The following is a 26,513-nucleotide window of genomic DNA, read 5'->3' as shown; positions in this document are numbered from 1 at the left end:
ACCATCATATTTTTTATGATTTGGCTTAGCTTTTAAAACAGAGCTGTAGTTGTGACAATTTGAAGGTCTCACTTCAATGTCATCACTTCCTTGTGAAAACTTTATTCAGTCAAATCCAACATCTTCGAGTCCCCGCCTGAGAAATGGCCATTCTGATGCATTTCACTCCAACAGGATTAGTTGGCGAGAGTCGTAGAGTCATAGATAAAATGTTTACAAGGAAGTGATGTTATTAGAGTGCTGTCTTCTCTCTGTCGCACTTACAGCTCTAAGAGCATCCTTGGCTGGTACTTTGTGCATTCATGTCTGAGTAGGGAGATTGGAGCCTGGAGTGATGCTCCTTTCTTTCAAGGTCTTTAGTCCTTCAGTTGTTTCAAGTGTTGTTTCAAATGTGCTTAGTTTAGTGTGACTCATGAACACTTGCTATTCTTAGATATAACTTGTGAGAAGAATAAAAAAACTAGGCACCTTGCTACATATCTGTGTAAAAATGCCTCTAGTATACTTTGTGTTTTTGCTCACCATTTGCATCTGCAGCATAAACTGTAAGCACACACTATAGTAAAAGTTCCTGAGACCAGGCATGCCACCCTCTCACTTGCCTAATATTGCATTGAAAATGTTTCCAGGACCCATTCTTTTGGATAAAATGTTGTAAGCTGCAATTCGTATTATAATTTTATGTACCAGAGTGTTATAATAATATTTTTTTGAAATAAATATGTAAGGTCATGTAGACCTCAGTGGCCAATTTAAGATTTGTTTCATTTAAATTGCCCTCTGTTTAATTTGAGTTTTACGTCTTGGGCTTAGACATTTTCACTTGTAACAGAGTACTACAATCCCTCTCAGCTTGCAATAGTTAATTATTTGTGAAGGTTATGGGTAGCTGGAAAAGGTTATGAATGTTGAAATTTGGGGCTGAACAAGGGAGGCATTTCAGTATCTGTTTCAGGGAGGGAAAGGCAGATCAATTAAAGTATCCTGTTCTTTTAAGTAGAATATTAACAGAGAGTTTCAGTTGTCATGGTACAAAGTGAAGTTTTTACATACGTAATCTAATTTATGGAGCTTCTTTGGTTGTGGACATATAAATAGTCAGGTCACCGAGAAATCAAAGTCGGGAGACCATCATAGCAGCTGGCTGGTTACAATGTGCTTTTGAAGAATTTTCTACATTGGATCTGATGATCTGGAACACTCCAGGCTTTTATAGATTGAAATAACTCTTCTTTTCAACAGTATGTGCTCTGGAAGCTGCGCTAAATGCTTGGGCATTGCCCTAATTCCTCTAGCTGTCCTTTGCATCTTGGCCAATATCCTGCTGTTTTTTCCTGGAGGAAAAGTTGCTGAGAACAATGGACATATATCGGACGAAGTCTGGTATTTTGGTGGAATACTGGGATCTGGAGTATTGGTAAGAGACATTAGATTCATAGGGGTTTATTTACTAAAATTAGGGAATGCTAAATCTGGTGCAGCTCTTCATAGAAACCAATCAGGTTCCAGGTTTTATTGCCAAAGCTTAATTGAATAAGCTGAAGTTAGAAGCTGTTTGGCTACCATGCACCAGGTTCAGTGTGCCCCAGTTTTAGTAATTTACGCCATAGGATTTAGTGAAATAACACTAGCAGGTAACTCTACATCAGTTGTTCACAGTCAAGCCTGGATAGACAATGTGACAATCCTGACAAATTTTTAGGAACTTTTGTGGGCAGAATATATGTAAACTGCTGTTTTCATTAAACATTTTGTATCAGGTTTCATATCAGCTTACAGATATTTAGCCTTCCATCCTACAAATACAGACAAACATGGAATTAGCTCATCTACGTGAACTATGTATTCACAGAAGCCTCATGGACATATTGTTTGGCAATATGCTAGGATTGCTTTTAAATTACAACCTACCATCATTTACAATAATTTGTGAGATAGTTGTTAAGTGTTAAGTGGTTTCAATGAATTTATACTTTGAAAATCATTAAAGATGTATTAAACCAAAAAACAATCATGGTTTATATTGCATCTTACCAATTATTAGATGTGGTGGCTGTATTACTTTTCTTGTTTTAGGTTGTTTTTTTTCCATTTATTTTCACTTGGTGATCCAGCTAGTAAGTCTGTAATTTTTCAACTTCCTTTACCAGACCAAAGTGTCCAGCAAACATGGCCATTAGAAGTGCTTACGTTGGTTTGTCTTTATTCACTGTATACAAAACTTTTATTGCAAAAGGAAAATATTGTTTGCTGAAGCCATTAATTAAATGTTAGCAGTCACCACATGTAAGGATTTGTAAGCTGCTATATATTACATTTTACATTTTTGTTTTTGTGTTTAACACCACTTTAATAATCATGGAACTTGTAGTAGGTGTACAGTATGTGAAGCACATGTTACACAGAATATATCAGAAAGCAAAATGCCAATGTGAAAAGCATCAGATGAAATCTGACTTTTGTTTTTTGACTAAAATAAAACCATGGATCACTCCTAGGTGCCATAAAAAAAAACAAAAAAAAAACCTCTAAGGGGTTGATTTTCTAAAGGCAAATAGACACTGCATCCTGCAAGTGCAGTTGTTTCAGAGTTTAGTAAATGAGGTAAAGCTTCATTTTGCAATCTTGTTCAGGGAAAGTAAGAAAAAAAAGCATTTTTGCTTGCACATGATTGGATGATGGAAGTCAACAGAGCTTCTGCTCATTTACTAAGCTCTGGAGCAATGGCACAGACTATTTGCCTTTAGTAAATCAAGTCCTAAGCCCCATTCCAACTGGTCTGTTTTCATCAGATACATTTTCTATTGACTTAAAGGAAAACACATTAAAACAAGTCAGTGCTTGTTGATGCACAGTATGATGCCTGTTGTCATGCAATGCAAAGTACATTGTAACTTGTGTTAAAGGTTTGAGGCAATGGGTGTTGAAGCATGTTTATGTACAAATAACTGCTGCTTTTTATGAGTTGCCTAAATATGGTCCCATACCCCCCCACAGTTTTTTTTTCCCCTTTTATCCTTGAATGCACACATATGAGACATTTGAACAGTAGGATAATCCGTTCCACTGCAAGAGATGTCTCTATCCCAGTACTAATATGCATCTTGCGGTATAAGTAGGCTGCTTTCCCCTGAGCCTTCTCACATAGCTTTTATCAGAGTATAGGCTGGAGAGCTGGCACCTGTTGCAGCTAAGACTTCCATTGCATGAATTCCAGAAGCAGGGCTGTTTGTGGGCAGTGCAACCCACGTAGAATCGTGTAATGTAATATGCCTGCCCTAAAACTACAACCACATCCAGGTTATGGGCAATGGTATCATCCATTGATAGATGAGTCTTGGCACTAAGCAATCCAACCTGATGGGTAACTTGAATCATGTTGAGCGACATGTGCTGCACTTTGTTCCTTTTCTCAGCTGCATAGCAAAGGAAAGGATTTGGTCTAGTTACAGGGATATATTCCTACAAGCCTGAGGGTACCATCAAGCCTCAGCTCATTACTTTTTACAAAGAGTGAGGGCTCTTCCCAGGCCAAAAATCAGTAGAGGTGAAACACACTGGTTGCTAAGATATTTACCTCCTTAAACTGACCATACACTGAGCGAATTTCATCTGGTTCCTAAAGAAACACCCTAAATTCAGTTACTGGGTTGATTTGTCAGCACTGATTCGCCCAACAACCATCAACTAAAAAAATCAAATGAGCCAGACTGAAAATTGTCAGTCAAACAGGGTCTGCAACCAATCAGATGCAGGCATTGTTCAGTATTCTGACAGCTAGTGTAGCTGTCTATACAATAAAATAATGAAACTGAGCTTGTGGTTACCAATGACAATATTAAAAAGCACTAACACAATATGTGACATCCCATATTAAACTACTGAATAAATAAAAACAAGTGTAGAGCTATTCAGACTCTAGAATTATGACAATAATACCTTAAAAGGTGAAAAATCAGTGCAAACCTCTAATGGTTTAAACATTTAATCATAAAGTGAAAATCACATCAATGCATGCAAATATTATGGTGCAAGTCCATGAAACACTGCCACCAAGATCTTCCACTGTGCTCTTCACTTCACCTTCACATCACCACAGTGAACAATACACAGGCTTACCAGAAAGCCATGACTCCCTGCATTAAAGTGGTCAAGAAACACTTGATGTCATAAAAGACTCTTTAAGTTGTATCCTTGTAACTCTGTGACAGATTGCATCCAGTCCAGTAAGTATAATACGAAATAGAAAAAAAAGGGTCAAATGTACCCATTCGTGTAAATCTGAAGGTATATTTTATTATATAGTTAATTAAAAACACTTGCATAAAACCACAGTAACAGTGTTGTGCAGAAAATCCCACTTCAGAGACACGGTGATGCACTTCTGCTTCATGTAATGACATCACAAAGTACTTCTCGCAGCTACTAGAATTGCATGTAGGCTCACAGATCATGTGTAAAACTCGGGCCCTTAAGTATATACATGTCTTATTGTTCACATTGCCTGTATTTAAATAAAAAAAGTAAAAAAAGCATAGGAGAATTGTTTTATCTAGATCACCCAGAGGTTTGATATTTCAAGGCTTGCTTGTTCAGGTATCAGTTGTTATGTAACAAACATGTACCATAAATTTGCTTTAGATGGTGTTTCCAGCTTTGGTGTTCCTTGGGCTGAAGAACAACGACTGCTGTGGCTGTTGTGGCAATGAGAAATGTGGACAGAGATTTGCGGTAAGAGGAAATCACATACGTGATTGAATGATCAGTATGCCTTAGTGTTACTAAACCCAGGATCCTGCATCCATTCTATCTGGTTTCGCACAGTACATAGAACATGGAAATGCAATTATGTTGATAAATATAAACTGCTAAATACCTTTCTCATCAGCAGTTGGAGCAGTCTTGCACAGCAGTTGCAGACTGTTCAGCAGAGCACTGGTAAAGCTCGTAGTAGGAGTTTTCTTTTTGCTCTAGGAGGATGCAGAATCCCTGACCTCTGTCTGGACAGTGCTGATTGGTCCTGTGCTGATCACATGCACTCTCCCAAGAAAAAAAAAAATCTCTCTAGCAATACACACCAAACTGAGCATGTGCAGAGTGTCTCCACACAATATGTCTTATCAAGAGATAAGAGGGAGTAACTAGAAGAAGGGGATGATCAGAGGAGACAGGATCAAACATCATTTTTACACAATGCAGAGGATTAACCCCTTAGGTTTCGTAGTGAGTATATCAAGAATGCTTTACTGCATATACAGACTGATTCTTCTAGAAGAGGGTAGGAAAAAATAACATAAATAAATAGGCTAATCCTAGGCTAATCCTAGGGTACCTCTAGAGGTTGGTTCAAGTTCCTTGAACTGTGACTGATTGAGTTCTTGCTTGATGGTGACTGTATATTGTACCACTTGGCAGAGCCAGCAGCATCACATCAATGATCTTCTTTGCTGTCTGTAAGAGAGGCACTCTGATCACCACTCTAAGGGGGGAGGGGGCATTTTTCCACTGACCACCATAATAAGGGAAATTCTTCTCTCAGTCTAACCCGTTATTAAAATTTAGCTGGCATTCCGGAGACCAGAAAATTATTTCAAGGGTTCCTCCGGCTTAAAAAGGCTGACCAATGCTCACCTAGATGTTTAAAGGACAATTAATCTCTTCTTCACCTCATGGGCCTGAAGGAACTGTAGAAATCTGAGTGGTATGCAGTACATAAGAATAGGTACATTTACCATCTTCTGATCCCTTTTGATCTGGTAAAGCTGATCTTATGTTTTCTCAACCATCCACAAGTACAGATCAGCAATTTGATTTTTAGCAAGGAAAATCTTGTCAAATGTCACAGATATATGCAACTGTTTTTAGGGGGTTGCCACATTTGAAGTTTACCTTGACCCATCGCAGGCACACAAATGCTACAGTGCCTGCCCTTTCATCCCAAAATTGCTTTAAATAAATATATAGGAGATTATACAAGACTAAGGGGGAGAAAGGGGAAGGGGTTAACTGCACAGATGTACAGGCTCCTCTCCTGTACTAAAATTGCTTAAGCCAGCCATAGATGGTTCGAATCTCAGTTGGTTCAGCAGGGCCCAGCTGAGAGTAGAACCATGTATGGGCAAGCTGAATGTGCTCCCCAGGAGAACGCAATGGCTCTGCAGGAGGGATGGGGGAATTAAGAGATCTTCTTTCCTGCAACCTGTGCCCACTACCAGGGGGGACTGACCATTTGGAAACTCGGGCACTGCCCGAGGGCCCGGGGTCAGTAGGGGGCCCCATGAGATGCCCCTGGTACCTTTTTCATAGGCTTTTTTGAGTTTGGGCAAGGACACAGGGGCCCCATGATCTCTATTGCCCGGGGGCCCCAAGAGTTGTCAGTCCACCCCTGCCCACTACTATAGACTGACAACCACCCATCAAGGCATTTTGATATTTGCAAAACTCCTCCCAAGAGCCAGCCAACAGTTTATGAGAGGAATACTGAGGCAAGGTGCTGTGATGTTTCCAGGTGCTATTTACAACCCCCCGCAGGATGCTCCAACCAGCCATGATAAGTACAGTGACCCAATGATGACATCGCTGGGTCTCAAATAATTTATGTAAAGAAAACTGAATGATTTTATTTGAAATGTTATTAGTATGTTAATTAGGTGGGAAGGGAGGAATGAAGGAAGGCAAAAAAAAAAAAAAACATATGAAAAAAAGAACATTATATATAAATGCTCATTTGATTATAAAAACAAGATAAGTCCCATTTAGGATTTAAAGTGACCTGCTGCCTGGTCTGCAGAAAATATATTTTACATCTGCTTAAAAACTTAAACATATCTCTCCTTCACAGGGGATTGATTATTATTTTAACATACTGTATGCAAAGAAATGATTGATTGAATTTCTGATGGTCAGCAAAATGTTCTGTTGCAGTGTATGGTTTCTTTGTTGCCATGTTGCATGCTTTCTTCTCTATTCTACTAGAAGAAATATGGGGCTCCTGTTACTTACCTGAAGAGGTCAATTGCCTGGCTGTCACTCTGAAGTTTCAGCTTCAGTTCTTTGTGGTCATTGACCTGAACCCTGTACAGTATATACATGGTGAAGTCATAGTGAAGCCAGAACATCTGATCTTATACTTGTTCCAGGTCAGTGACCAAATTCAGTGACAATCAAACAAGCTGGCAGCCTGCATATTTCTTTCAAAAGGGGTTTACTTTTAGGAGACTATTTTATATATAGTGTTATAAAGAAAATACATACAGTATATATAAAAATATGTATTTTGCTGTTTTCTCCCATTTGTCTGAGGATTGCAGTGATTTATCTGCTTCCTGGAGCAGTGTCATGCTTTCTTGATGACTTCTCTGCCTTGCTACCCTGCTTTCTCTCCTCTAAAATACCTAGTCTCATTCTTGATAATTTCAACACCCCCATTAATGTTAACAACCCAGCTACATTCCATTACAACTCTACAACCGCTACAACTCTTCAACCTAACTTCATCTTTTGCCTTAACACAATGGACAGTAGTCCTCCACTCACTCTGATGGGAATACATTAGACCTTGTTTTCTCCCATCTTTGCACACCCTACAACCTCACAAACACCCCCTTTCCTCTCTCTGATCACAATCTCATCACCTTCACAGTGTCCTCGTATTCAAACACTTATTCCTCCAAGCAGCAAACAGTTACCCTCAGAAACCTTCACAACTTCAACCCTGCTCCTTTCCACTCTGCAACTGACCGCCTCTATGACAGAATCTCTCCCCTGTCCTGCCCTGACCTGGCCACTTCTGTCTACAACAGTTCACTTTCATCCACACAAGACTCACTTGCTCCGCTAACTACATGAAGTATCAGGCCCCGACTATTACAACCTTGGCAGACTGATGACACCAGAAATCATAAGAGACATTGTCCTGCACGGGAGCGATTGTGGCGTAAAAACCAAATCCCAGCAAGCATTCACCCTATATAAATCTACTTTCTTAAAATACAATTCCTCCCTCCATGCTGCCAAACAAGCCTACTTTGTCATTCTTATTAATACCTTGTCATCCAGTCCTCTTCTCTACTTTTAACTCTTTCTCCACTTTCTCCCCCGCCACCTCCACCCAGTAACTCACTCACTGCTTATGAGATTGCCATTCAATTCTAAAACAAGATTGACTGAATTCATGAAGGCATCTCCACTGTACAGACATCTATGCCACTTAGCATACCTTATACTAAACCTCCCTCAACACTTTCCTCTTTTGACCTTGCTACTACCAAAGAGGTCACTAAAGTCTCAGAAGCCCATCTCACCACCTGCCCCTTGGATCCTGTTTCCTCACAACTATTACAGTCACTCTCTTTTTCTATCCTATGCTCCCTCACTCACATCTTCAATCTCTCCCTCTCTACTGGCACTTTCCCCTCCCCTCTAAAGCATACACAGATCACTCTCATACTTAAAAAGCCCTCACTGGACCCCACCAACCTGAACAACTTAAGACCCATCTCCCTGCTCCCATTTACCTCTAAACTCTTAGAATGCCTAGTTTACCATTGCCTCAGCTCGTACCTCACTGGCAACAACCTTCTTGACCCTTTACAGTCTGGTTTCGCTCACTCCACTCCACTGAAACTGCTCTACTAAAACTCACTAATGATTTACTAACTGCTAAAACCAATGACCACTACTCCATACTCTTACTACTGTTCCCCTCTGCGGCTTTTGATACTGTTGACTATCCCCTCCTCCTCAAAAAACTCCATTCTCTTGGCCTCCAAGACTCGGCTCTCCCCTGGCTCTCCTCCGACCTATTGTGGAGCTCCTTCAGTGTTACCTAAAACTCTGTCTCCTCCTCTCCACTTCCTTTTTCTGTAGGGTCCTTCAAGGTTCTGTCCTTGGACCCCTTCTCTTCTCCATCTACACCTCCTCCCTTGGTCACTTGATAAACCCCCATGGCTTTAAGTACCATCTCTATGCTGATGACATACAAATCTATTTTTCTACACCTCACCTAACCTCTTCAGTCTCCTCTCACATTACTAACCTACTAAGTGACATATCAGCATGGATGTCACTCCACTTCCTCAAACTCAATCTTACTTAAACTGAGCTCATAATATTCCCTCCAGCCCGTGCCCCCTCCACTTACTTCTCCATCAAGATCAATAATACAACCATCAGTCCCTCCCCTCATGCCAGGGTACTAGGTGTAATCCAGGACTCCCATCTGTCCTTTCAGCCCGAAATACAATCACTCTCCAAATCTTGTAGACTTCACCCTGCAACATCTCCAAGATACGCCCGTTCTTAACCACTGAAACCGCTAAGTAACTTAATAACTCCCTTGCTATCTCTTGCCTTGACTATTGTAATTCCCTCCTCATTGGCCTACCTAATCACAGGCTATCCCCTCTTCAAAAAATAAATAAAGGAATGCGCTAAATACCAAATCACATGAAAATGCAGATAAATACATAAATAAAATAAAAAATATATTTATAAATGTCCATAATTCATATATAAGTCCAAACACCAATATAAATGATTAAAAAATCTCTTAAACAAGAAAAAACACTGTGTAGCAAAATCCACCACCGAATGAAATGGGTAAACTCACCAGAGCTATTTGCTGATCAAACTATAAATCAGCAAAAATAGCAATTGCTCTGGGAGCAATGATCTATTGGAGTATCCAGGAGCAATAGACTGCAATCAGCCAAAATGATCAATGCCGCCCCTTGAAGACGTTGGATGACGAAACGTGTAGGGGGGGCTTAGTGGATGAGATGTCAGGACACTCCTCGAGACTGTCGGCTGTGATCGCGGTGAGTGAGGCTTGTCCCTGCTTTAGATTTTTGAGACTGATATTGCTGATATTGCTGGTGCCGGTTGGACACCTTTCTTGTGAGTGCATATTTAAGGCTGCAACAAAAATTATCTTTGTTTTTGTTGGAGATACAACAGCATGTACTATATAGTATTGTGTGTTAATATCACTTGACCAGTAGATGGCACTGTACACTAAGGTTACTAGTTGTGCATATGTGTAAAACTTGTTGGTTCTCTCTCTTCCTCTCTTCTTCACTTCAACAAACCAAGATGTCTGCTGAAATGTGCTGCGTATGTTTGCAACTTAAGACACACAAGTAAAACAGTGTTCTGCCTCATCACAAACTACCAGTGTCTTCTCTAACACATAACCAACAGGTTATGGGCCCAGCTCTAGACACTGGAAAAAGGAGAACTACAAGCAAGTAAGTGCTGCATTTACAATCCTACCAAATCCTGTGTGAGGAAACAAGAGCTGTATCCAATTCACTGAAAGATGGCTAGTGCTTCAGATATGAAGTTTACAATAGCAAAGCTCAACAATACCAACTACCAGCTATGGAAGTTTAAGCTTGAAATGCTGTTATCCAAAGATGACTTGTGGCAGGTACTAGATGCACACAGACCCAATGACAACCCGGAAGAATGGGACAGAAAAAACAGGCAAGCAAAAGCAGTCATAAGCCTGTTAGTGGAGGATGATCAACTCATTCATATAAGGAAAGAAAACACAGCTAAAGGTATGTGGACTGCATTACAAAAACTGCATGAATGTGCAAACCTAAACAGTAAACTATATCTGCTGCGCAAACTGTATAAGATGAGGCTGGAAAATCGGCAAGAGACACTGACCCATGCGAAGCAGGACAAGAGCCAGAACAGGAAGTGGAACTTACAATCAACGAGCCAATAGAACTTACTGAACAACAAGAAATCAGAAGATCCTCTCGAATGACAAAAGGGATACCACCCCGCAGGTTATCATACACTGCTAAAACACATCAAACACAGGAGCCAACATCCTAGGAAGACATAGAAACTTTGCCGAGAAGGGAAAGCCGATCAGTGGAGAAAAGCAGCTGAAGAAGAAATAAAATCACTTCAAGAAAATAAAACTTGGTCACTAACAGAACTACCTCCTGGTCGCAAAACCATCGGAAGCAAATGGACTTTTAAAGTGAAATATGATACAGAAGGAAACATCTATAGATACAAAGCAAGATTAGTTGCCAAGGGGTACTCCCAGAAATTTGGAGAAGATTACGATGAGACATTTGCTCCAGTTGTGAAACATTCTACTATAAGAACACTCCTTAGTATTGCTGCCGGAAAGGGAATGCAAGTAAAGCACCTAGATGTCAAAACTGCCTTTTTATATGGAGACATCCAGGAGGATCTGTACATGGAACAGCCACCAGGATTTGAGAAAGAAAAGAGCCTTGTATGCAAACTGCAAAAGAGCATCTATGGGCTCAAGCAAGCTGCGACAGCATGGAATGAAAAAGTGAACAAAATACTCAGAAAAGAAGGGTTCTCAAAAAGTAAAGCAGATCCATGTCTGTATTCAAAGAATCAAGAGAACAAATGGACATACATCCTAATATACATCGATGACATCTTGACGTGTTTTGAACAAGAAGGGGACTATGACCAAATAGTTCACAAACTGAAACAACATTTTGAAATTAAAGAGTTGGGGAACATTACTCACTACCTAGGAATTCAAATAGAGCGGGAAGAGGATGGAAGCTATCTTCTTAACCAAAGTCAGAAAATTACAGAAATGTTAGAACAGTTTCACATGCAAGATGCAAAGGAAGCGAAAACACCAATGGAACCTGATTATCCAAAAAACAATGGAACAGAAAACTTGTTACCTAACAATGATTATTACTGCAGGGCAATCAGAAAATTGCTATACATCGCCACCGTGACAAGACCAGACATCGCCCTAGCAGTGGGAATACTTTACAGGAAAGTCGCAACACCGTGTCAACACGACTGGAATGCAGTAAAGAGGGTAATGCAAGACCTAAAGGGAACAAATCGGATGAAGCTGCGACTTCCAGCATCATCAAACCAAAAACTGATTGGATATGTGGACGCCGATTGGGCTGGAGACACCACTGACCGCAAATCTACAAGTGGTTACATCTTCCAGTATGGACAAGGAACCATAAGCTGGTCTAGTCGGAAACAAGTGACTGTTGCACTTTCTTCAACTGAAGCGGAAATCATAGCAGCAGCACATGCATGTCAAGAAGCCATTTGGATTCGTCAACTTCTACTAGACATGGGACTGAATATGTCACAACCCACACCGATCTTTGAAGACAATCAGGGATGCATAAAGCTTACACACTCTGAGAAGATTAACCCAAGAACCAAGCACATTGATGTAAGACATGCAAGAACAAGGGGTTATCGACATCCAGTACTGCCAATCAGAGGAGATGACTGCAGACGCACTCACCAAACAACGTCATTGTTTTCTACAAAAGAGACTAAATGTCATATAATTATGCACATGCCATTTAGAAGGGGTGTTGGAGATACAACAGCATGTACTATATAGTATTGTGTGTTAATATCACTTGACCAGTAGATGGCACTGTACACTAAGGTTACTAGTTGTGCATATGTGTAAAACTTGTTGGTTCTTTCTCTTCCTCTCTTCTTCACTTCAACAAACCAAGATGTCTGCTGAAATGTGCTGTGTATGTTTGCAACTTAAGCCACACAAGTAAAACAGTGTTCTGCCTCATCACAAACTACCAGTGTCTTCTCTAACACATAACCAACAGTTTTAACATACTGCACCATGATACTCTTCTTTGATTCCCCGAGCATTTCCAAAGTTATGAAGGTATGATGACCACTTGCAGTTAAGGCTGTTCCATGTGTGCTGATTTGGCTGATTGCAGTCTATTGCTCCTGGATACTCCAACACATCATCGCTCCCAGAGCAATTGCTATTTTTGCTGATTTATAATTTGATCAGCAAATAGCTCTGGTGAGTTTACCCATTTCATTCGGTGGTGGATTTTGCTACACGGTGTTTTTTCTTGTTTAAGAGATTTTTTAATCACTTATATTGGTGTTTGTACTTATATATGAATTATGGACATTTATAAATATATTCTTTTTTTTATTTATGCATTTATCTGCATTTTCATGTGATTTGGTATTTAGCGCATTCCTTTATATATTTTTTGTCACTTACCTTTTCTTTGGTTAGATTTGCAGCTTTATATATAATTTGTTGGTGCTGTGTCTATATATTTTACATTTATCCCCTCTTCAGTCTATCATAAATGCTGCTGCCAGACTCATCCACCTTACTAACCATTCCGTATCTGCCACCCCTCTCTGCCAATCCCTCCACAGCTTCCCATTGCACAACGAATAAAATTCTAAACATTAACAATAACATATAAAGCCTTTTATAACTCTGCCCCAAACTACATCACCAATCTTGTCTCCAAATATCACCCAAACCGAACTCTCTGTTCCTCCCACTACCTCCTGTTCTCTAGCTCCCTTGTCTCTTCCTCCCATGCTTGTCTCCAGGACTTCTCCAGAGCTTCCCCCCTCCTCTGGAATTCTGTATCCCAAAGTCTTTCCGACTATCACCTACTCTGCCCACTTTTAGGCAATCACTGAACACCTCTTCAGGGAAGCCTATCCTGCCTTCAGCTAATAACTGAATCTTTTATTTCTCCTATCAGTTCATCCCCCACAGTTATTACCTTTAGTACCTCCAGCCCTTCCCTCTTAAATTGTAAGCTTCAAGGAGCAGGGCCCTCCTAACCGTCTTGTATTGATCAGTATTTTTGCTGTATTGTCCCCCTTTATATTGTAAAGCACTGAGCAAACTGTTGGCGCTATATAAAAAAAAAAATAAACACACTTTTCCTTTATTGCTATTCTTAGTACTGATAATGCACGCTGGTGTGAAAGGACACCATGTTTTTAGACTTTTTCAATATTATCTGTAGGAAGGAACTTTACCCAAATATCTTTTCTTTTTTTTCAGATGTTTTCTTCTATCCTTTTTGCTGCCATTGGGTTTGTGGGAGCCGGCTACAGCTTTATAATAGCAATAGTTGGCATACAGAAAGGCCCCAAATGTGACATAGGCAATGGAAACTGGACATATGCTTTTGAAGGGGGGTAAGTAAATATGTTAGTGGTCTGAGTAGCAAAATAATTTGGAAGATGGATGTGTTGTTTAGTGGGAACAGTTTTGGCTTTATCTTTATTTCAGTACTACAGTAAGTCATTTTAAACTATTAGATGTATATGAAGGGTGAAAATTGTATATGAAGGATGAGGTCCTCACATTCTTGGAATCCTGAGATTCAGGTTACTAATATCCATTATACATTTATTTTCACAAAATTGTTAAAAAAAAATAAAAATAGATTAAATTGGTATAGATTTTAAAGTGTATCTAAACCCCAAAATACAAATGTAATGAGTTGCAGCTTACCAGACCTTTAGATGTGGTGGCTGCATCAATTTTCTTTTTTTTAAACTAATTTCCCTTTTATTTTTAATTGATGATTCTACCAGTCACACTTACTGTCCTAGAATAACAATGCTCAATCAGAATACTCTAGCCTTTGTCAACACTTTTACAACAAGGAAACGCTTGAAAAAATGGTCAGGTTTTAGAAAAACCCACAAAAAAGTATAGTATATCTACAGTTTGTGTGATTAGTCAGTTGTAAATGCTTCTCAATAAATGTGGCTCCCACCTTGTTTAGCTAGTGAGAGCTAGTGTTTATTGTTAGTGAGGAAGGCTGAGTAGCAGCTTGGGTGTAATAGCTGGAATGTAAAATTATGGTTAGAAGTTGACAGGCTCAGCAGGCCAGCCACTCTGGAATTTCCCCCTGCTCTAGGGCTTTGGAGGAAGGCCCTAGAGGCAGTGAGTGGATCTGAGGAGTGGCTGGCTGTACTCTTGAGGGTTCCTGGCCAATCCTCAACAGGAGGTTGGAAAGGGGCTAGGACACCCGTAAAAGTGTTGGCGCCTGCTCTGTTGCAGGTGGAAGATACTGAGCAAGATGTGAGGCTGAAGGCAGGAGGATGTGAGGAGGTGCAGTGGAATGGGGCCTACCTGCAGGCCTGGAGCTGGAAAGGAGGAAAGCTCAGAGCTCACTGGCCCTCAGAGTGAGGACCACCTGCATGGCAGGGAAGGAGTGACCCAGCTAATGTGCCTGGAAGCAGCCACCAACCCACCAGCTGTACAGGAGATGATCTGATTGAGTACCCCTGCATCCCCTGGGCAGATAGGGGAAGGAACGCTCTTGGTGGGAAACCAGATTCGCCACCTACCAGTGACTGTTTATCTCTTAAAGTGACAGGAACCAGATCTCCTGTTCAGGGATACCTCCATATTGCTGGGTGAAGAGGAGAAATTCATCTAGGGGTGGTACATTAAGCATTAAGGAGACTCTGGCTAGCTCTCCATCAGAGACTGTGTTACAGTGAAGGCTTGTGAATATCTCTAGGAAATTGTCCTCAGTTCATCAGTTCTCTTGGGCATCCTGTACACCCCTAACCATATCTCAATTCAAATCCCCTAAATAAAATAACAAATCCAAAGCTCAAGGACTGATCTGTGACTCCTGGATGCAAGTCTTGGTGAAGATGTGTCATGCCTGGCTGTGCAGGACTATAGGGGGACCCAAATCTTCTAGAGACTTCTAACGGGGTAGTGCTACATAAAATAATAAAGAATTGGGGTGTACATAACCCTCTGTATGACATAATTATCTTCATTGATGTCCATGAAATGTAACAAATAATAAATAATGCCAGAAAAAAACCACACATAGTATAGTGATCCCTTACATTGGCAGTCAGTGTGGACAAGAGATCTGCCACTGCTCTCTCCTCTCTTCCCTCTGAAGCAGCTCAAGGGTTCCACAGAACACTGTTTGAGAAAGGTTGCCCTACTAAGGACAACAGAAAAAGGAGAGTACTTTCTAAACCTCCCCTCCCCTCTTCTCATTAATATAATAACGGCACAGTGTTTAGTAGTTCTCAGAGAGAGATGGGAACCATGTTACTGCTAACAATCAGCAGAAGCACAAAGCTCAGGAAGATCAACAGGATTTTTTTGCACCTATCAAACAGATATGTAATAAAACACTTTGAATAGTATATTTAACATACCAAAAGGGAGCAAATGGTGGAAGATCATTTTTAGGGGTTATATGCCCTTTGATAAATAATATGGATGTGATATATTGGGGTTGATTTACAAAAATGGGAGAGTAAAAAAATCTGGTGCAGCTCTGCATACACACCAATCAGCTTCCAGTTCTTATTGTCAAATCTTAAGTGAACAAGCTGAAGTTAGAAGCTGATTGGATATCATGCACAGCTTCACCAAATTTTGCATTCTTTAGTTTTAGTAAATCAACCCCAATGCACCTAGCTATAAAAAACTAGACGGGACCACTACAGGCAGTTTTATTTCTCCTAGTTTTGAAACAGCTTTTTTTTTGTATTTAATGTTGCCGGTGTTTGTTTAACATCAACTTTTTATTCTGATTTGTTTTTAAATACATCCCAAACTACTCTTATTTTTTCTTATACCATCCAGTTTCATTTAGATGTTGAGTATACCAAATGATAACTAAGTTTTCTTTTTAATTACGCTCCTCACAAGACCTCCTTCTCTCTAGTTCCCTGGTCTCCTCCTCCCATGCCCGCCTCCAGGACTTTTCCAAGGTGTCACCCATCCTCTGGAACTCCCTGCCCCAACCCATCAGATTATCACCTACTCTCCTCTCCTTTAGGCACACCCTGAAAACCCATCTCTTCAGGGAAGCCTACCCCACCCCCTGCTAACTTGCCGACCTCCTCCACTCTTCCTACCACTCCATCCCCCACAGCTATCTCCTCCTGTGCCACCATCCCCTCCCTCCTAGATTGTAAACTCGAAAGAGCAGGGCCCTCGATCCCCTCATGTTTTGCATTGTATTGGTATTGTAATGTCACATGTTCTGTCCCCCTTTGTAATGTACAGCGCTGAGCGAACCATTGGCACTTTATAATTACTGTATAATAATAATAATTTAATGTTGTCAGTGTTTGTCTGACATCAGCCTTTTCATTTGATTTTTTTTTTAAAAATGCATCCCAACCTATGCTTAAAAATATTCTTGTTCTTTCTTAAACTCTCCCATTTCATTTAAATGTTGAGTACACCAAATGATAACTATGTTAATAATTTTTTTAATTTAATGTTGTCAGTGTTTGTTTGACATCAACCTTTTAATTTGATTTTTTTTTTAAATAAATCCCAAACTACTCTTCAAATATTCTTATCTTTTTCCACAAATCTCTAGTTTCATATAAGCATTGAGTATGCCAAGTGATAATATTTTTTTTGCAAATTCTAAACAAGTCAAATAACTACAATGCATGAATTGAATAATATCTTTTAAAGAAACTACCTGGGGAACACGAGCATGTGGAGTACGTGTGTTGCACCACCTGACATAGTGCCATGGAACCTGACCCTTTTCAGTTTGCTGCTCATCATGAGTGCGGTCCAGGCTGTTCTCTGTGCTATCCAAGCTATTAATGGCATCATTGGGACATTTTTTGGAAACTGCAGGTGCTCTGGATGTTGTGGGGTAGGTCAAATCATTATTCTTTATATTAGTGTCAACAGTTATTTATCAGCTATAATTCAATATTTATTTGTAACAAGTGTAGCAATATTTATTTGGAGCAAGTGATTTTTGAAAAGACAAATATAGTTGCAGGGCCAGTGCAAACTGATGTGTTGCGGGATTTGCATCTATTCCTGTGCATTTCTGCACCACATAATAATCACACTTTGTTCATGTGAACCACTGTGGGTGTCAAATTTAAGTTAACAACACCCCAAAATGATTAGCAAAACTCAGTGCAATTGGTTGAATTGGATTGCATGGGGAGTATTGAATTAAAATTCACGGAGGTCAGGTTGGTAATATTTTCTTTCTGCAGAGGTCCAAAACTCATTTTTCTTCTATTACTCGGGTCTTTCACATCACAGCCCCCTTTACATTAATGTCCTCAATCCCCCCTTACCCATCACACCTCGCTTTCACATCAGAGCCCCCCAACATTATAGTCCAGCTTATATCACAGTCCCCGTCACATCACAGTCTTTCCTTGACATCACAGTCCCCCTTGCATGTGGGCTGTGAGATTGGGGAACTGTCATATGGGAGAGCTGTGATTTGGGGGGCTGTGATATGGGGGGCTGTTAGAGGAGGAGCTATGATATGGGGGGCTGTTAGAGGGGGAGCTGTGATATGGGGGCTGTGAAATGAGGGGGGAGCTGTGATATTGGGGTCTGTGAAGTAAGAGGGAGGAGCTGTGATATGGGGGACTGTGAAGTAATAGGGGGGAGTTGTGATATGGGGCGCTGTAAGAGGAGGGAGCTGTGAAGTGATGGGGGAACTGTGAAATGGGCGCTGTAATACTGGGGGGCTGTGATGTGAGAAGGAGAGCTGTGATATGAGGGGCTGTGATGTGATGAGAGCTGTGATATAGGGGAACTGTGATGTTAGAGGGGGAGCTGTGATATGGGAAGATGTGATGTGGGTGGTTGTGATTGCAAGGGGGACTGTGATGTCAAGGAGAGACTGTGATGTGACGGGGACTGTGATGTAAGTGGGGCTATAATGTTGGGGGGCTCTGATGTGAAAGCGAGTTGTGATGGGAAAGGGGGGATTGAGGACATTAATGTAAAGGGGGCTGTGATGTGAAAGACCTGAGTAATAGAAGAAAGAAAATGTTACCAACCCAACCTCCGTGAATTTTAATTCAATACTCCTGGCCTAGACAAAGTAAAAATAGCTTTACACATCTGATCCTCTGCTCCTTCAGTAGATGGTTCTCCCGCACACCCTGGTGGTAGACTGTCATCACATCCAGAGCACAACTATTGACCCTGATTTAGTCTTGATGATGTCAGGTCCCTAGGCCACTACGGTGTTGGGGAGAAGAGGCAACTGGGACTGGTGTGGCTGCAAGAAGGAGCAGAGGATTGGATAAGTACATTTTCTTTTTTTGTTCACCTAGAGCTAAATGAGCAATTAACTCTTGCAGTGTGGATGCACCCCCACTGCAAGGGATAACTTTTTAGTTGCCTGGCGGTGGGCTTTAAGTATGTTAACATTAACCTCTATTCCAATATGCAACATAAAATGAACACTTTTCTGCAATAATCAGAATCTGGTTTTTGTTACACATGCTGCGCCTTGAAGTAGGACCTTCAACCACAGAATACATGAGGCTAGTACACTTCTCTCTACATATACCACCGCTAGTTTCCAGTCCCCAAGACCTATCATTTTAACAACTATCTTGTATACCACTGTGGACAGCCCTTTAAATTGTACTTTTCTTCATACATTGTTATTATTATTCTTTTATTTATAAATTAGTATTATTTTAAGTAGAAGAACCTCATAATCTTTTCTTGCTTCCTTCACAGGGAGAAGGAGCAGTTTAACACACAGGGATTCTGCACTACTGTTAATGACTGTTCGAGTGTCAATTTACCATCAACTCAAGGAACTTTAGGAATGAAGAGCCCAGAAACAGCTCTGACTATATCCTAGCATTGTGTACTTAATGATAATGAGGCACTCTTATTGTATAGTTCTAGAACCTCTCAATGCCCAGCACCACCCTTCCTTATATCTAATACACACTGAATGAGCTGTAGTTAAATATGACCCAGTATGAATGGCCCAGGTATGCAATGCTTAACTCCCATTTCTGGCCATGATTCTTATGTTGGTGTCATTGTCTTTTCTGATATTTATTTGCAAAGATAATCAGGTATTTTTTGCCATGTGCCTTGCTATGAGAATTGACATAATCTCTGTCTGTTTTTCCCCCTGTCGCATTCATAATTAAGGCAAACACTGTAGACTTTATGTATAAAAATGTATTAAAATGTCATCAATGCAGCATGTGAGGCTGAAACAGAGAAGCAGAGTAGTTTCAGCCAGGACGGTTCTTCTTTCTGATGCTTTTAGCTCTGAGAACTAATACAGTACTAAAGCCCAGTTGAAGTCACAGAACTAGATATGCAGTTAGATAGTCATTGTACTAACAACCTCAATTTTCATTGTTTTACCTTTGCTTTCCAAGTTACATAAGTTGTGCAGGGTCTAAATATGACTGTGCAGTCCACTAGGCACCAGAGTAAGAACTTGTACACAAAACTAGTCCACTGCACCTAATCTTATCCTCTGCAATTTAACACTATAGAGTTGATTTACTAAAAATGCAAAGTGCAAAATCTGGAAAAGCTCTGTATAGAAACCAATCAGCTTACAGGTCTTATTGTCAGAGCTTAATCGAGCAAGCTGAAGGTAGAAGCTTATTGGCTGCTATGCACAGCTGTACCAGAGTAGCTTTTTCTCTGCTATGCCAACATAGAGCACTTGGGGTAGGAATCCAGAGAGCATTTTGACGAATAGTAAAAGGCATTTAATTTACTTTTGAACCATTGTACATTCTTGAACAGCAAAGTGGTGGATGTTAATTTCTGCCATCTGTGGGTCATTTATAAACCCCACTGCAGAAATGGGCATTGGGGCCAGTTTAGCCATTTAGAGTTGTATACCGAGCAATCATAGACACAGCGTATCATTTTGTGATCAAAATGTAAACATACTACGGCTTACATTTGGTACATTTGAGATACCTCCCCTTCCTGCAAAGGAAGAAGAGTAATCTGAGTAATTTATGAATGGGAAATGAATGAATGGATCACCATCAACAAGGTTTTTTTTTAACCCTTTCACATACATCCCCCGTACACACACACACCTTCTGCACATGTGATCTCCAGCCTGGCTCTGTACATGACCTGTATGTTAACCCTTAACTGCCTTTATCCTGCACATCTGCACATTAACCCACTCATCCTCATCCTACCATGGTATATGACCTGTATATTTATCTTTTCATCTCCTTTTATCTTTTCATTACCAAGCTCTATATTTTAACCACCTTAATACCAGCATGTTTCTTCATTTCCAAAAAAATTGTGGAAATCAGAATGTCTACTTTCCAAAAAAGGGATAATTTTGTAGGTATTCATAATATCCTAGCATTTGTATTTTTTATATTTTATAATAGTAACTATGGGAAACATTCTAATTTATATAGTAAAAAAAATGGTTATTAAATACCAGCAAAAGGAAGCTCTATTTGACTAAAAAAAATGATATATTTATGTGGGTACAGCGTTGCATCACCATATAATTCTCAGACTGTCTGAAATAGTCTGAAATATAAAAACTGAGAAATAGTTTGGTAACAGGGGCGGACTGACCATTTGGAAACTCGGCACTGCTCGAGGTCCCGGGGTCAGTAGGGGGCCCCATGAGATGCCCCTGGTACCTTTTTCATAGGCTTTTTTGAGTTTGGGCAAGGACACAGGGGCCTCATGATCCCCTATTGCCTGGGGGCTCTATGAGTTGTCAGTCTGCCCCTGCTTGGTAATGAAAGGGTATCACAGGCTAGTGCATGAGGTTAAACAAATATAGGTTACAAATATACCATATGGGGGTACGACACTATATAGGGATTAAAAAGTATGAGAATTTAGCTGGACTTCATAAAAAATTTTAATTATCATATTAAAAACTCCATATGCTGCCACATAATGGATATCTTCAGTACATATAATACTGTATGTGACTGGTACAACAGATAAGCAATCAATTTAATTTACAAAAACTTTGGTAAACAAAAGTGTCTGTGTTTCCAACAGCCACCAATAAACAACAGTTGCAGATTTAAAAATGATGTGGGTTTACATGGGAAATATACTTTTTCTACAGAAATGTTATTTGTAACAACCAACACCACTGCATCGTAGAAAGATTAATTTTTTTTTAATTTTTTTTTTTGATTTGCAAACATCAAGGTCGATGGCTAAATGCACTAATCAGGGGAAACCAGATCAGTTCAGTTTCAGTTTTTTCAAACGAAAATATTGGAAACTCAGTGGTGGTCAGGATATTTTATTCACATTACAAACCATTAACCAGATTGGAAGTAGAGATCAATTTTGTTCTTTAGAACTGTCACATTTATACTTACACATGCTTATAAAAATCATACAGACTGCGTTTTCTAGGTTTGATTGGCAGAAAGACATAAAAATTTATAATTTCAGGTACACTTAGACAAGCACATCAGCAGCTGGTTCTCGCTTTTCATATCTTTATATGCATGGAATACACCATCAGACTTTCTCTTCACTCTAAGAACTCGCTGGCATTTGGAGTCTATCTTTGCGATTTTCTATATATAGATTTAACGCTGATGAAGGGGACAAGTTTGAGTCCTGAAAATGTGTTGGCTTGATGTACATACCTTGCTTGAATCCTCCACTGGAATGAATACTTTTGGACTTCACATTCTAGTGTGCCACTCCTATTCTACCTCTTCCAGTTCAAAAATGGGTTGAGAGCCCTTTTTTCAAATTAAATATTTTTACTATTTTTTAGTCATGTATAATATACAAACAAAATTGGCTAAACAGATCAGCATGGATCTGTTTGGATAGAGGTATCTTACAATGTACGCGTTGAACAAGTAGGGTAATACCAAATAAGTTATTCAAATTGTCATGTTGTTATACCTACCTGGATAATTAACAAGGAGATTGTAAGTATAGTAACACAGTGGTATGAATAAAAAGAAAAAGAGAAAAGATTCATGTCTCCCTCGGTTCACCAGGTTTGTAACTATTGTGGGCTTTGTAAATAGTTGCACATTTTAAGAGGTTTTCATACTTAGTGCACAGGTGTACCTTAATTAAAATAAAGTTGGGTATGGGTAATCACTGAACAGGAATGCATCTACAGTCTGTGAGCCAACAATACCATTTTTTCTAGGATCCTTCCTATTTACCACTAGGGGATGCAAAAAAGGATTCATATTGAATCTGTTCATTAGGAAAGGGAACAAGATCACCAATGGTGGGGCTTTCTCATTGTTTCCATGCTTTGGATAACAGCCTCTTTGCTGCTATAAAAATATGGTTCTAGAAAGCTCTATGGTCAGGATACCAATGATCAGTTCCTATATAAACAAGTGCAAGGATTGGATCTGGCACTGTGTTGATAGAAGGTACTTTGGAGATTAGATTGAACACTTCTTTCCAGAAAGAGTGATTTTATGACATAACCAGAAAGATGGTATAAGATACCTACGTGTCCTCATCCCCTCCGACATAGAAAAGAATGAGTAGGAAAGATATGAGAGAGCTTTGGGGGAGTTTAGTACCATCCATGCATAAGTTTCATTGCCGATTCCCAGTGGCTAACACATTTCGATACCTTCTGAACCGATTTGTAAATCTCCTTCAATTGACAGTCTGAGAAAGTCATAGAGACTTTTCCAATTGGATCATGCCTGTTGTTTTTTGAACTGGCGTGGAAGAAGTAAGAATGCGATAAGAGAAGGTAATGTCTATAATTGATTTGTAACTGTTATTGCAGAAGAAGACTTTTTTAGGATGAGTGGCTTGGCAAGAGGTTTTATGGATAAAAGACTTATGATTCGAAGGTATTTGTAGAAATTATGTTCTGGAAGGGAAAATTTCTTCTGTAGGTGCTCTGGGAGCCCTTTTGTTTTGTAAAAGCTGCCTAGCAGTGTCAAGATGCTGTACAACACAATTTCCAATCATTTGATGAACATAGGGTAATTTTGGGGATCCAGCACCATCCAACGTAGCCTTTTATCAATGTAGCTTACAGTATTTACCTTTGGGAAATGGATCCAGTGTGGCCCCAATACCTGCAGCATGTGCTTTTAAGCAAAAGAGTATTATTTAAGCAGAGTTAAACTTACTTCTACTCCAGCAATGCAATGTCTGCAAGCTTACCTGTTGGTGTCCTCATCTTCATCTGGGTTTGACATCTTCAGCCATCTTGATTGGCCTGTGTGAGATGACGTACAGTCAGTAAAGTACAACTCTTTATTCATTTTGGGACCAGCCTCATAGTATTTCTCTTCTGCAATAAAAAGTATTCCTGTTTGCATTTTTTTGATAATGATAAGAGATCTACAGCCTAGATTAGCAGGTAATAAAACAGGAAACGCCGCTATACAGTAAGTGATATTACCCCTATTTATATTACCGCCTTACATTATAGCAAAATTACGGGGAAAATCATATAAAGCAAATTGCACTAACAGGGAGAAAGATAAACTATGCTGACCTGTAACTGGTTATCACATAATCAGCATGTTAAAATAGTTTCTGTGTCCTTGAGCTTGATGCATAGATACAAGATAAGTACATCAATGTCAAAATTGTTCCAGCTTTTTAACCAGTTCCAGACCATCTCCTGTAGCTTTACTGCTACAGTGTGGCCCTGTTGCACTGGATCATGTATATATTTATCCCTGATCCAGCATCTCTGGGTAGGGGCCACACGTGCCCGTCGCTCCAGCTGTGCTGTCATTCGCTACAGCACAAGCTGCTCAGCGGGTCTTGGCCAATGATTTATGGCTAGGACCTGCTGATCGGCTGAGCGAATGATAGAATTAAGCCCTTTGTTGGAGAAAAAGTCAAATCGCTTAGTAAAAGCAGCACACACTACACACTTTATACTTGTTAGGCACACAGTTAACCTTTTGATTGCCCCAGATGTTACCCCTTCCCAGCCAGTGTCATTAGTACAGTAAAAGTGTATAGTATTTTTTTTAAGCAAAGACATGTAGCTGAATACATTTTGGGCTAAATTTAGGAGGAAATTTGGGTTTTAAAAAGTATTTATTGGATATGTTTTTTGTTTATATAGTAAAAATAAAAAATCCAGTGGAGATCAAATACCACCAAAAGAAAGCTCTATTTGTGTGAAAAATTGATACACATTTAATTTGGGTACAGTGTTGCATGACCGCACAATTACCAGTTAATGTAGCACAGTGCTAAATAGCAAAAAATGCTCTGGTCATGAAGGGGGTAAAATCTTAAACTTAAGTGGTTAAAATGATTGTGAAGTTTGTTTTTTTTTAGTATCCAACCTGCTATACTTACCCGCTCTGTGCAACAGAATCACAAAGAACAGTCCTGATTATCCTCTTTTGGGGTCCCCTGCCGGTGCTCCTGGCTCCTCATTGGTGCCTCACTGGATCAAGTGAGGACTCAGATAAGTTAAAGGTAAAAGGGGGTGGGGGGGCATACTGTCGCCTAAACATTTTTTACACAACCACTCAGACAGTCTCACAACTCAATGACCAGGTAAAAAGTGTCTTGTTATGTTTTAATGCTCATTGAACTTGGATGGAGTGCAGGGTAAGCTTTGGGATACTCCAAATTTTGATGCACAAAGTAATTGGAGGACACTCTTTGCCCTGTCTACTTTCTTCAGTATAGCTCTACTTTTGGCAAACAAGAGAACAGCAACCCTAGGATTCCAAGCAAAGGGAAAGTCCCAATTCAGCAGCACTGAAGCAGGTACACCAGGGATTAAAGCAGCAAACAATCACTAGTACCCCACGTCCAGGCCTCTACTCGCAATATCCCCATATACTTACATGACTCCATCCAATATCAGCTAGATGCATCCCCTGTGAGCCTCCAGGCCAGATCCTCAGAGAGTCCCACTGATTTGGCTCCAACTATTTCCAGCAAATAGGCTCTCCAGCTCCCACAGAACTGGAACCTCGATGAACTTCATTTTCAGCTATACCACCCAGCATGCAGCAGCCCTCCAGGCTGGGATCTTCTCCTCCTGGACAAGAACCCTGCTGTTCCAGGCCCCCTATTTATGCACTGCTCAGCCACATACTGGGCACCCCCCCTTCTTGAGACTGGTTTATACTACATAAATACTCAGGCCAAGGCACTGCCTCTTTGTCAGGGCAGGAGCGATGGAATGGGCAGGCAGGCCCTATGGCAGTGTTTCTCAACTCCAGTCCTCATGGACCCCCAACAGGTCATGTTTTCAGGATTTCCATTATTTTGCACAGGTGATTTGATCAGTTTCACTGCCTTAGTAATTACCACAGCTGTTTCATCTGAGGGAAATCCTGAAAACATGACCTGTTGGGGGTCCATGAGGACTGGAGTTGAGAAACACTGCCCTATGGTAAGGTCACGCAGCGACTGATGACAGCCACTACCCACAGACCGGAGTCCCTCAGGGCGCGGAGTCTAAGCCCCAGGCTGCCCTTCACCAGGGCCCCTGATGGTGGGGATAGACGTGACGCAGCCTGAGACCAGGTCGCGGCCCCGAGTAACCCCAGCTGTGGTAACGACTGCCGCCAATGGCGTACCGCTGGTGGGAGCTAGATGGGAAAACTTATAGCGTGGTCAGACAGGCCGGGTCTATCACAACGGAGCAGACTTTACAAGACAGTAGGCAAAGAATACTCAGGTCACGGGCCGGGTTAAGCAACGGGAGTGAGCTAAAGGGATAAAGCAGAGAATAGTCTTGTACAAGCCGAGTCGGTTACCAGGAGAGCAAAGAGAACAGAACAAGAGCTTGCTGCAAGGGAACATACAGGACACAAATGCAAAGAGCCACTGCAGACAGCAGGCTTAAATGTGATCAGCCACACCCTTCTGGAGGAGGAGCCGCAGAAGCCTGAAAGCATAAAGGCTCCCACCATGCTTTGCAGAAACCTAAGATGGA

The 26,513-nt window shown here is 40.5% G+C and overlaps 1 protein-coding gene across 1 annotated transcript; it reads left to right on the top strand.

The window, feature by feature from the left end:
• The first annotated feature begins 1,089 nt into the window (after positions 1-1,089).
• Positions 1,090-24,718, top strand: LOC149469241 (transmembrane 4 L6 family member 4-like). Its single transcript, XM_089669518.1, has 5 exons — positions 1,090-1,417; positions 4,642-4,731; positions 13,859-13,995; positions 17,285-17,474; positions 19,331-24,718. Exons 1-5 carry the CDS (start codon positions 1,244-1,246, stop codon positions 19,346-19,348), a joined length of 609 nt encoding a protein of 202 aa, XP_089525644.1. The 5' UTR covers positions 1,090-1,243; the 3' UTR covers positions 19,349-24,718.
• The last annotated feature ends 1,795 nt before the right edge of the window (positions 24,719-26,513 follow it).

This window comes from Staurois parvus, unplaced genomic scaffold (genome assembly GCF_062004578.1).
Source record: "Staurois parvus isolate SC_StPar_1 unplaced genomic scaffold, SC_StPar_1.0 ptg000078l, whole genome shotgun sequence".
Taxonomy (NCBI): Eukaryota; Metazoa; Chordata; class Amphibia; order Anura; family Ranidae; genus Staurois; species Staurois parvus.
This window is presented reverse-complemented; position numbering and strand designations above follow the sequence as displayed.